General features: G+C 35.4%; 1 protein-coding gene across 1 annotated transcript in view; it reads left to right on the top strand.

The window, feature by feature from the left end:
* The window catches only part of C5 (complement C5), a 74,962-nt gene that overhangs the window by 31,490 nt on the left and 30,764 nt on the right, over positions 1 to 12,708 (top strand). Inside the window, exons 17-22 of the mRNA XM_006191801.3 lie at positions 88 to 285; positions 2,367 to 2,457; positions 3,915 to 3,988; positions 4,879 to 5,018; positions 8,515 to 8,742; positions 9,846 to 9,906. Coding sequence (XP_006191863.2) covers positions 88 to 285; positions 2,367 to 2,457; positions 3,915 to 3,988; positions 4,879 to 5,018; positions 8,515 to 8,742; positions 9,846 to 9,906 — 792 coding nt within the window. The remainder of the gene's footprint in view (positions 1 to 87; positions 286 to 2,366; positions 2,458 to 3,914; positions 3,989 to 4,878; positions 5,019 to 8,514; positions 8,743 to 9,845; positions 9,907 to 12,708) is intronic.

Raw genomic sequence — 12,708 nt, 5'->3', positions numbered from 1 at the left:
GAAAGCAAGTATCCCTCAAGAGCCCTTCTGAGACTGAGATGTTATGACTATGCATAATCAAGCACACTTGTATCATTGCCATTTCAGCTGCCAAGTACAAACATGTGATGGTGAAGAAATGTTGTTATGATGGAGCCCACCGTAATGATGATGAAAGCTGTGAGCAGAGAGCTTCCCGGATTACGATAGGCCCAAGGTGCATCAAAGCTTTCAAGGACTGTTGTGCCATTGCACAACAACACCGTTTCAATGAATCTTATAAGAATATGCAGTTGGGAAGACTACGTAAGTTAGACATTTTCTATCGGAGAATATGAGGAATTTGGTGTAATTTTATGCTGCCAAGAAAGGCGGTTTTCATGCTCTACTTAAAATGGAAAGTAGAAAAGATAACTTGTAAATGCTTTTAAGAAAAAAAATTGTTATCATTTTGGGGAATCAAAAGACAGAGCAGAGTGCACTAGTCCATAGTCAAGACCCAGGGCAAGTTTGAATCTGACTCATTCTACAAACGTGAATGATTATTTATCCTTTCTGAGCCTCAGCCTCCTCATTTTTAAATTAAGAAGCTTGGGCCAGATGACCTCCAAGATGCTTTTGAGTTCTAAAATTCTATGGTTCTGTGACATTACAACCGTTAAAAATTCTGTTTATATCTATACTGACCAAATATATAGCAAAAGATTTCTAAATGTGGCTTAAGTTTAGGTGTGCCTATATAAAAGTTGAAATCTTATTTCAGTTTCAACTACAATATTTGTTTTCAGAACTTATAGAATTCTCATTAATATGTTTTCAGAACTTCTAGGACTTTCAATTCAATTAGGTGTAATCAAAACAAACAAAAGCAGAATGATAGAGCTTGTTTCATAATCTGGTTGTTTTGCTTTAGAGTATGTCTTTTTTGTGTGTATTTTTAAATTTCACATTCTTTTTTTATTGAAGTATAGTCAGTTTACAGTGTTGTATCAATTTCTGGTGCACAGCATAATGTTTCAGTCATACATATACATACATATATTTGTTTTCATATTCTTTTTCATTATAAGTTACCACAAGATATTGAATATAGTTCCCTGTGCTAGACGGTATAAACTTGTTGTTTATCTATTTTATATATAGTAGTATTTGCAAATCTCCAACTCCCAATTTATCCCTTCCCATCCTTTTTACCCCCTGGTAACCATATGTTTGTTTTCTGTGAGTCTGTTTCTGTTTTGTAAATAAGTTCATTTGTGTCTTTTTTTTTATATTCCACATATAAGCAATACCATATGGTATTTTTCTTTCTCTTTCTATCTTACTTCACTTAGAATGATGATCTCCAGGTCCATCCATGTTGCTGCAAATGGCATTATTTTATTCTTTTTTATGGCTGAGTAGTATTCCATTGTGTATAAATACCACATCTCCTTTATCCAGTCATCTTAACAGTATGTCTTAAATGCCATCATTCTGAGTGATATATTTCTGCAGAAATAAATTCTTATTGCCATTTACTAAAATCAGATTATTAGATTATATTTAGGTTATTTTCAGATTTTTTGCTTATTGCAGGAAGTATTTTTTCATGAACAATCTAGTATATATCCACTTTTTATTGTACAATTTTTCAACTCTAATCATCTGGTTTGGCATCAGCTACATGAAATTCAGCCTCTGCAGCTCTCTCCTCTCTGGTTCTCTGCCCCTGTTCGAGACAGCTTGGTCTCCCAAAACTCTCATGTGTGGCACTGCAGTTCTGCCAGGGTCTGCATGGGTTCCTCTGTTTGCCCTGAAGCCTGTAATCTGCCTTCAGACAGTAAACATGGACAACTTCAGGGTTCACCTAATCTTTCCCCCTTCTCTGAGGGATCATTGTCCTGGGTCACTTAAGCTGTAATATCTAAAAACTATCGTCTCTGGTTCTAGATTTTTAAGGCAAAGGGTAGCTCCAGTCCCTGTGAGTGCACCTTAGACAGAAGCAGACATTCTTTCCATTTTTATAAAGGAAATATAAATAAATTCCTGAGGTAAGGCAGAGAATCATATAAACCTCCCTATTTTATAATAGAAAAACAATTATTGCAGTTTTTAAAATATAAATGACTTATAGACTGATCAGTATTGTGTTTAATTTCCAGAGCACTAAACATTTAGCAATTTAAGAAATAAATTGTTGAAGATACTTTTATGCTTTATGCATTTTGTCAGTGCTGTTAGTGGAGAATTCCTAAGGCCTTTATAGTTATATTTTGAGATCACTGTACAAAATGTTTCATTGACCTTTCATTAAATACATGTTATTGATGAATGTCCATATTTTAAAATTCAGCTCAGTAAAGTTTATGTTGTTTTTCCATAATCAAATATACTTTTTTTCCCAGAGATAAAGGCCCTTTTAGCAGTAACCAAACCAGAAATAAGGAGCTATTTTCCAGAAAGCTGGTTGTGGGAAGTTCATCATGTCTCCAAAAGGTATTATATTTCTTTGACATTCCTCTGAAAAATGTGGGAAAATGCAAATATTATGACCAAAAATCTGGAAACTACCCATTTCCCAAAAGTTTATTTAAGAGTTAAGATGATACTACTATGGGGTCAAATTCTGTTTTCTTTTTCTTTTCCTTTTTCTTTTAATGTGTGATTTGATTTGTTCTAATAATTGGTTCCAGGTCATGATTAACACTTGGGGAAGAAGGGTACTATTTCATTTAATTTCACTCCATTTCAGTAAGCCTTTACTGAATACAATGTATGCTATACACTGTATTACGCAGCCATTTTCATCCTGAAAATCTGTACTACAAAGCAAACGTGGATTAATGAGGAGAAAGGTTCTTTTCTCGTTAAAGTCCTTTATTCAACACATGTTTATGGAATGCCTACTCTGTACCAGGCACGAAAACAGTGATGAAAACTGCCCCGTCCCTGAGTGTCACCCATCCTCAGGTCAGGGGCTCAAAGCATGGGCTTTCCAAGGAGCAGTCAAGGCAGGGAGTTCAGGGTCTGGAATCAGTCTTCTAATGGGTCTCCTGGTCTCCACCCTTGTCCCCTATAATTCCTACCCCACACTGCTGACATTGCCCCTCAGCTAACACTTCCCCTTGTAAACCTTTCCACCACTGTCCCCCACCCTACCAGTGACTGGATGAATCACCCCTCCCAAGGAACTCTGTTGCATGTATCACACAGTGTAATAATGGCCTGTTTACATTCCACATCAAAATGTAAATACCTCCAGGGCAAGGACTAGATTCAGATTAGTTTTATATCCAGGACCTGGCATGGGGGCTGGCTTGTAGAGACACTAAAATAAATGTTTGGAATCAATGCACACTGCCTCTGAACTTTTTAAAAGCTTTATTGGTAGAGTTATTACAGTGAATTGCAATTTATATACTTAACGATTTCTTCCACTACGCTGCAAACTGCTGGAGAGCAGGACTGTATCTAAGAGTGCTGTATACTCAGTATTTAGTGCCGTACTTGACACGAAGTTGGTGGACAATAGCTGTTTGTTGAATGAAATAAATATATAAGCTTGATCTTAATCAGAAATGTTTAGTTATGTCAACTTTGTTATGAGCAGTGTTAAGATGCACTATTTTGCTTCCCTGTTTTACGACATCCTACACAATAAACATATTTTTTCCTTTGATTTATATGCTTTGAATTTGCAGTGTTTCAAAGGCATCCTTCTGAATCTGAATTTTCATCATATAAGTGAAATATCTAAAAGCATAAAATGAGGAGAGTTACTAAATACATTTTTCTTGCTTGATTTTTCCTTAATACCTATTGTGATTTTGTGTCATTGCGATTTTTTTCTTTCTTCTAAGGTAGTATGAAGCAAAAATTCTGTTAATGAATGCTGTCAAGTTGGGTTAATCAATCCTCCACTGTAATTTGAGTATCATCATTTTAAATTTCAGAAACCAGTTGCAGTTTGTGCTACCTGATTCTCTAACTACCTGGGAAATTCAAGGTGTTGGCATTTCAAATAGTGGTAAGCAAGTTGAAGTTATATATATACTCACATAAGGAGTGATTTCATTAGCAAAACGTAGGTTTTTTTGTTATTGTCTATTTTAGTTTACCCAAGAGTTAAGTGGTGTCATTTATTAAAATATTATTTTTAATGCATTATGAAAAGACTTGGATATGCCCACATCTTTGATCACATTCATTTCTTCTTTTGCTCTCTATTAGCCATCATTTTATAAATGCTGATATGAAGCCCCCATTTTCCTTTGCTTTTGCTCAGTGACTAGAAGATTGAGTAGAGTTAGAGACAAATATATGATTTCTCCTCTGGGCTAATGCCTTTTTGTGGTGGTTTAGTGCAGATACTTTATAAATAACTTCAGTCCTGGCTTGTTTGTCTGTTTGCTATTTTTTGTTCCTGTAAATCCTGATTTCCAGAGTCAAATTTTAAAACCCATTAAATGGAACCAATAATGAATATCTAAAAAAGAGATTTGGTGCTTTAGTCAATAAACATTCTCACGCCCTAAATAAAATTAAATATTTGTTGGACAAATGAAGTTTTCTGTTAATACCAATAATTATTGAATGAAGATCAATGGTAAAAGAGTAGATCTTAAAAGTTCTCATCACAAGAGAAAATTTTGTAGTATGTGTGATGGTGGATGTTAACTAGACTTATTGTGGTGATCATTAAGTTGTCCGCTTGAAACTAATACAATGTTATACATCAGGTATATCTCAATTTAAAAAAAAATCAGTGAGTAGAAAATTCAAGGACATGAGGTGATAAGGCATGAGAAAAGCATGACCTAACGTTCCTTTTTCCCTGAAGCAAAACAAATCTGAGACATTTTAGTACTAATAAGTCATTATAAGAATTCCCTAATATGCTTCTACTTTGCGCTGAAGGTATATGTGTTGCTGATACTCTCAAGGCAAAGGTGTTCAAAGATGTCTTCCTGGAAATGAATATACCGTATTCTGTTGTACGAGGGGAACAGATCCAGTTGAAAGGAACTGTTTACAACTATAGAACGTCTGGGATGGTGGTAAGTAGGTATTTATGATATGTTCAAATAAATGGAAAAAAGGAAGAATTCTATGATTTTCTGAGAATTCTATGAATGGAATTATCACATACATAAAAAATAAAAACCCCACACTCAGTGAAGGGATACAAAACTGAAGAAGAGTTAAGATAACTATTCATACAAAAAGTCCTTAAGGTAATCAATGTGCTGTGGAGCTCAGAGAGAGATGAGTTCTCATTTGGTTTATTCAGCACCCTGGACTTTGAGTTCCTTGATCTCCTTACATCGAACAGCACTTTCCTTTCCTCCATTTTAGCCATTTATACTCATTTTCACTTTGCAGACCTTGTCATCCCCTCCAAAAATTTTACTTCAAGCATCTCACCAACTGACCATAACCTTCTACCCAAGTCCTTCTGACTTGTTACTTTGTAGCTACAGTTCTACAAGCATCATTGAATCTTCCAACCCATTAACTCCCCTACCTTTTTTATTATCCACTAGCCCTCTCATGCTTATGTCTTTATTGTTCAGGTTAGAATTCATAAGCCATCATTATATGATTGCACTGATCCTAATCATGTCAAATCCCTTGATCCCCTTTTGCTCTGGTGTTTACACCATGAAAAATTCCAACCATGGTCAGACCCACTATTTGTCTTCTTTTTGCCAACACACTTCTAAAGAGAATTATAATCAGGCTGACTTAAAAATCACAAGCACAAAACTTTATATTGGAACTCAATGCAGTCCAAAAATCTGACTATATTTTTTTAAATCTCTAATTTCATTCTTAGACATGAGTGTTTTAGTGGTCTCCAAACATTTTGCTTACATGTCCCTAAATTTTTTTGGAAAAACTAAGTACCCTATTGGCACATTTTAAATTTGGCATCTAAAATTTTTCATCATAAAGTTAAAAGAGTATATATGCAAATCTATAACTTTGGGAATATTAAGTATTGATATTTTTAAAATAAAGCTTTCATATCAAAATTTTAAAGGTATACAGCACAATCTAAATAACATAGCAATCCATTTAAAAATACCCAAATAAACTCTTAACAGCAGACTATATATATCATTCTTTTTTATCTGTGAACTCATATTTCATTCCATTCTCCTAGTGTCATAGGTATTTTATGCTTGAATATTTTCTGTTGATCATGCTATCATACTTTGATGTAGACAAAAATATGTACATACTTTGAAATTGAATTATTTTTAAATTTTATGATTATAAGACTGTGTCAAATAATTGCTTGCTGATTTAGTTTAAAATGTATTCAGGCATTGTCCTGATTTGTAAACCTATGTAAGGGAAACTGACCTGCCTACAATATTGAATCTTTTACATTCCTTCATCCTTTTGCTTTATGTACTAGATCAGGGTCAGCAGTGTATGAGCCTTGGGCTGAAACTGGCCTGCTCCTTCTTTTTTTATAGCCTATAATCTAAGAATGTTTTTCACATTTCTATAAGTGTAGGGGCGGGGAGAAGAAGAAGAATGTTTTATGGCATGTGAGAATTGTATGAAATTCAAATTTCAGTGCCCATAAAGTTTACAGTCACACTCATTTGTGTAGGTATTATCCATAGCAGAGTTGAGTGGTTGTGATGTAGACCACGTGTAATGCTTTCATTGCATTGCACTACTGCTTGGAGAACCACAAATTGCAATGACACAATTATAACTAGACAGTGATGTGTCACACATCTCATGGTACTGCCATATTTTGTCTTAATTTTTAAATTATCAGTGCATTATTCATCATACCAAAAAACAAGAACATCTGTAATATCTCGGTTAATTATCTATTAATTACCTTTCCTGTTGAGTATAGACCACACTTTACTATTCCTTCACACCTAGTAACTTTGCATTGACCCTTGGACTTTCTTAATGAAATGTTATAGATTCCCTTATGATCCTCTGAATAGCTGACATCTTGGTTTGTGTGTTTTAGCAGGTGATTGGCTGAATCAGTCTCAAACTGAAATCTCAGTTCCATTCTTTTAGTCTTCGCTGGGAAGCTTGGAATCTGTGCTGTGCATAGTTCAAGGGTCAGCCAGGTTTAAGCAAAGTTTATACACTGAACTCGGAGCTTCTTCACTTTTCCATTGTGGCGGCTGCTCCACACTCTGTCCCCTGGTTTTTCAAGCCAGTAAGATGGCAGGTTGTACCAGAGCTTTAGCTAATCCTCAGGGAACTAACAGTGACTGCCCACAGGTTAAAACAGGCAGGACCCTTGCCCAGTGTCCTTCCCTTCTTCTGAGTGTCACCTTCTCTTCCACCCTCTAGTGCATTCAGGTAGTTTTTTTTTTTTTTAATGCATATTTTGTCTTGAGTTTATAGTCATTATTTGCAGAAGTGTTATCCAGTTGGAGCTACTTGGCTATTTCTGAAAGCAGAACGACTGCCAAAGTTTTTTGGTTTTTGTTTTTTTGATATCAGTTTCAAAGTTCATTTCTAATATCAATTTACTAAGGGTTTTATAGTGAATATAAGTTGAATTTTATCCAATGACTCTTCTATATCTCCCCTTCCCCAGCCAACTCCTGGGGGAATCATAGGCTTCAGGTGACCCAATAGGTTTCTTTAACTCCTGCCCACCCTGGTTGTTGTGTTTCCTAAGAAGATAGTTAAGAGCAAAAAGGAATTTGCCATTTTTGAGAAATTCCTCAAAATTAGTCATTGAATGTTGGCACTCTTTCTTGTTTACTTGCTTGATTTATTCTGGATCTCACAGATTTATTCTTTTGGGTGTAGTTCTGTCAGTTCACTAGATTTTGAAGAGCAGATAAAAAATATTCACTACTTGAGCCAGAAGTCAGTAGGTACCATTATTATCCCCATTACAAAGATGAAGAAATGGAGGGGTCAAAGAGGTCATGCAGTCTGCTCTGGTCACACAGTAAGTGGCAGAGCCAAGATTTGAAACTTGGTCTTTCCAGAGCCAGAGCTTGTCTGTAAAACAAGGGTACAAATAAGAAATTAATAAGAGACAAGATTGGAAAAGTTAATCAGGCACATAGTAGTTAGCTGGGCGGGGCCTTGAACGTGGAGATGGAGTTTCAGTCTTTCAAAAACCGTCTGTTGAATACCAAAGGCTGACCTATACGTCACAAAGATGAATAAGACACACAGAGTGCCTGAATCTGGGGCTCCCATGTCTAAAACACAAAAAAGAGACGGTGTAACAAACGCTATCACAACAACATGATCAAAGAACTTCAATAGTGTTGCACCTGATTTAGTGGGTAACAGTCTAAAGAAGGTTAGATGTTTCTGAGTCAGCGCTGAGCTTTCTAGACATCCTACCACAGTGCTAAGCTCTATGGCAACTTGCGTGTGTGTTTTAGAAAATCTGAAATGAGCTTTCTCCTTGGCCTTAGAATCTAAGGGATTATTTAACAAGTACCAGGAGAGAATTTGTGTCCAGACAAATAGAGTCAGGGCATGCTATCTTATCATAATGTGTTTTGATGTAATTGTTCACTGGTGATATTTCAGTTCTGTGTTAAAATGTCTCCCGTGGAGGGAATCTGTTCGTCGGGAAGCCCAGGCATTGACCCTCAGGGGAAAAGTTCCTCCAAATGTGTGCCCCAGAGAATAGAGGGCTCCTCAAGCCACGCGGTGACCTTCAGCGTCCTTCCTCTGGAAATTGGCCTCCACAACATCAACTTTTCACTGGAGACTTCGTTTGGAAACGAAATCTTAGTGAAAACATTAAGAGTGGTGGTAAGAAAAACATGCTTTTTTCTGATTGTTTCAAAAACACATTTTTCTTTCTGGAAAAAAAAGTTATTGTCAACTCGTGCTTAACAGATTCAGAAAGAGAGACAGAGAGAAAGTGATAACACAGATGTAACAAAATGTGAACCTTTGGGGGAATCTGGGTAGAGGTTATCTCGGGTATTTTTGGACTATTCTTATAACTTTTCTTTAAGTCTGAAATTATGTTTTTAAAATTTCAATTAAAACAGTGATACTTGCTTACTGTAGAAAATATGAAATACAAATGTGTTGAAATCTGTACCAGACATTATGCTAAGTCACGGAGCTACAACAATAAATAAGACACCAACCTATACATTTGTAGTTCAGAATTTACAGTCTAGAAAATTTTCCATTTTGTAAATGAGTTAACAGGCCGAAAAAAGAAAGAAAACGATCATTTCTTAAGTACTGTTTACCCACGCAGTCTGTTGAGTGTTTTCATGTTATCTTATTGAGATTCTTGCCAAGATTCTTAATGACAGAACTGGGCCTTCCTAGGTCTTCATTCTCTGAGTTTGTTTGCAGCCATGAAATTCACTTCAGTGAACATGTATGGACTTATTTTGTGCAAGCCACGTTCTGTGCATCTTTGCACAGTGGTTCCATGCCCAGACTCTGGAGTCACACTGACTGAATTTGCATCCTGGCTCCACCACTTCCTAGCAGTGTGACATCGGATAAGTTTCTTTTTTATTTTTCATTGAAGTATTTGGATACATCTCTTGATCTCTCTGGGTGCCAGTTTCCTCGTAATGATGAATCAGAGTAATAATAGCACCTATTTCATGGAGTATTCTTGAGGTTAAATGAGCTAATACATACAAAGCACTTTGATCAATTCCTTAGCTTATAATAACTTCTATTTAAGCTCTGATTATCATGTAAATAGTGAGAAAAATCTTATTCCTGCATGTATGCATGTAAGTATTTTAACATACTTTGCCTTCTCCAGGAAAAAAAAAAAAAAGATTTTTTAATTGGAAAAGTAGTCAAGTTGATCCAAGCATTCAGGTCATATAAATTTAATTATGTTCTTAACTGAATGTCTTTTGCCTTTATTTTAGCCAGAGGGTGTCAAAAGGGAAAGTTTTGCTGGTATTACTCTGGACCCAAGGGGTATATACGGTAGGCAAAATGATTTTGTATTTTATATCTTGTCTTTTCCTCTAGAGAGGTATGTAACCTGAAACACTATTTTTCAAAATGTTAATTGTCTACAATCAGAGATATCTACTTAGTTCACTACCATTCTTGATAGCACATGTTTTATTATAATCTGGATGGATTTAGAACAAAGAAAAATAATCCCATTAGCTTTAAATGCAAAGAATTGAAATAGTAATAATTGTATGACTTCCCTTATATATTAGTCATTTTCTATCCATCACAATAATAACTTGCAATATTTTCTTATAGAACCATCAATCCAAAGAACACCTTAAAAAGTCATTTCCATGCTTATTTAACATGCATTATTTGAAAACACAAAAATGCTGATTAATTACTTTAAAAAGCCATTTCTCATTGTACTTACTTCCTTGCTTTGCCTTCAATTGAGATACTCTGAATCTTCTCAATGTTAGAATTTTGCAAACATTTGAGTACTTAATCAACGACTAAATACATATGTACTTATGAAATTTAGAATATGCTCAGTCAATTTTGTTTTGCAAAAATAGACTTCTGTAGTTCTTATTAAATGGTTGAAATTTACCTTCGTGTTGCATTGCATCGCATCGTTTTTCTTTTCTTTCAGTGATACAGCAACTTTCCTTACTAATCAAGACCATTAGACTCTGCCATTTCCTCTGGGAAAGCAAAGAATTAAGACATTTACATTTCAAATCAGCTGAGTCTCATACACTGAATAAGGATGACTTCAACAGATTAACAAAAAGAAAAATCCATCCTATGTACATATATCCACATGCAAACTTTTTTCTCTAATTTTGTCTTCACTCAGACCTCCTCCAAGGCTGTGAAGAATCTATGGGGAGGGAGATTACAAGTTCTGAGCTTTTGGCCTCATGCAGTTACATCACACCTCAAGTCACTGCATCCTTTGTCTTTTCTGCCTCTTCACCCTTATGCCTCCTATTCTAACATTATTGCAGACAGCTTTCCAAAAGGCCCTGTCTTACCCGTCCTACGTGTGAACATCAGGGCCACCAGATGGCAATTATCCTTTATCTGGGAATACATCTCTCCATTAAAAATCTTGGTTAAAAAAAATCTCTATGCCTCTTTCCAGTCTTGTCATACGACTTTTTCCACTTACCATTTTAGATAACTTAGACTCAGGCAGCTTTGTTACTTTCCAGAGTGCTAACTAGGGTAAAGATGACAACCAATTCTGTCCAGTTTATTTGAGATTTTATTAAATACTTCCAATACATGTATATTGGAATTGCTATACCAGTATGATACTTCATGGAGCTTTTTTTTTTTAAAGGCTAAGATGTATTTGGAAAAGTAAACAGGCAATAATGTTAGAGGAAATCTGAGAAAAATATCAGTGAGGGAGAAGGAGGTTTTGGAACAAATTGTAAAGTAATAGTAATTAAAATTGTGTGACATCATGGGGAGGGCTTAGCTCAAGTGGTAGAGAGCATGCTTAGCACGCACGAGGTCCTGGGTTCAATTCCCAGTACCTCCCCTAAAAATAAACCTAATTACCTCCTCCCAGCCCTAACTCCCCCCAAATTAAATAATAAATAAATAAATAAATTTTAAAATTGTGTGACATCAGCTTAAAAAGAGACTAAATACAGAAACTCAATACTCAAGACGACCCCTCGCCTTTGGTTCCTACTTCCTCTCCCTAACAAGCTCTCTCCTGCAATTCTTTTCATATCTCAGATGCAGAGAGTTCAGTTCCTCACCCCTCTCACTTCTGGCACACCCTCATCCCTGGTCAGGGCAGGCCCCTCTCATGTTTTATTTGCTTGGTAATATGCTTGGTAAATGTCTTTGTGTAGGGAGGTAAGGTTGTATATGTGTATGTCTTTATTTATTTATTTATTTATTTATTTTTAGCTTTTTAAATTAAGGCAGAGTTGATGTACGCTATTTTTAAATTAAAGCATAGTTGATGTACAAGGTACAGGTGTACAGTATAGTGATTCACAATTTTAAAGGTTATACTCCATTTAAATTATTATGAAATATTGCCTATATTCACTTTGTTGTGGTGTATGTCTTTTTAAGATGTAAAACGAATTGTGCTATAGATCCTGTTCTATTTCTTAAGTCTTTCTCTGCTCTTAATTCACAAAGATATTGTTGTGTACTTTATCCTATTGGTTTTACAGATTTAAGTTATAAATGTTTTCATCTCTCTGGCATCTACTTTTACATGTAATGTCTTGATGGACCTTTTATTAGGATCTCTGACGAGGAGTAAAATTAACTTCCCTTAGTTTTAGCTTTCTCTTCTGTACATTTTCCATCTGGTAGAAAAGTTGCTAACAAGAAATGAAATAGTCTAGGGCAAGTATCAATGGAAACAAGGGTAGAGGATCAAATTTAGATAATCTCAAACAACCTACTGTCCTACGTACCATATAATGAGCAAAGACTGTTTGCCAGTCTCTTTGTCTATATTGTTTTTACTGTCACAAAAACCCTTTGAGGAAAATATTCTTACCTTTATTTAACTGACGAGCAAACCAAGGCTTAGAAAGACAAAGTGTCTTGCCCAGTGACACATCTAAAGTGAGCTCTTTCTGAACTCAGTGCTCTTTCAGCCACACTTAAATGCTCTTAAAAGTCTTTACTGGGTTTAATTTTAACATCATATCCTCAGCATTTGTTAAAGGTTAATGAAGAAAGAAGTTACCTGGGAAACATTCCTATTTCTTCTGCAAAGCCATGTGGTTTGCCATAAAATGCAAAATGTCACTTTTTTTTTTTTAACATCTGCCATGT

This window comes from Camelus ferus, chromosome 4, assembly GCF_009834535.1.
Source record: "Camelus ferus isolate YT-003-E chromosome 4, BCGSAC_Cfer_1.0, whole genome shotgun sequence".
Taxonomy (NCBI): domain Eukaryota; kingdom Metazoa; phylum Chordata; class Mammalia; order Artiodactyla; family Camelidae; genus Camelus; species Camelus ferus.
This window is presented reverse-complemented; position numbering and strand designations above follow the sequence as displayed.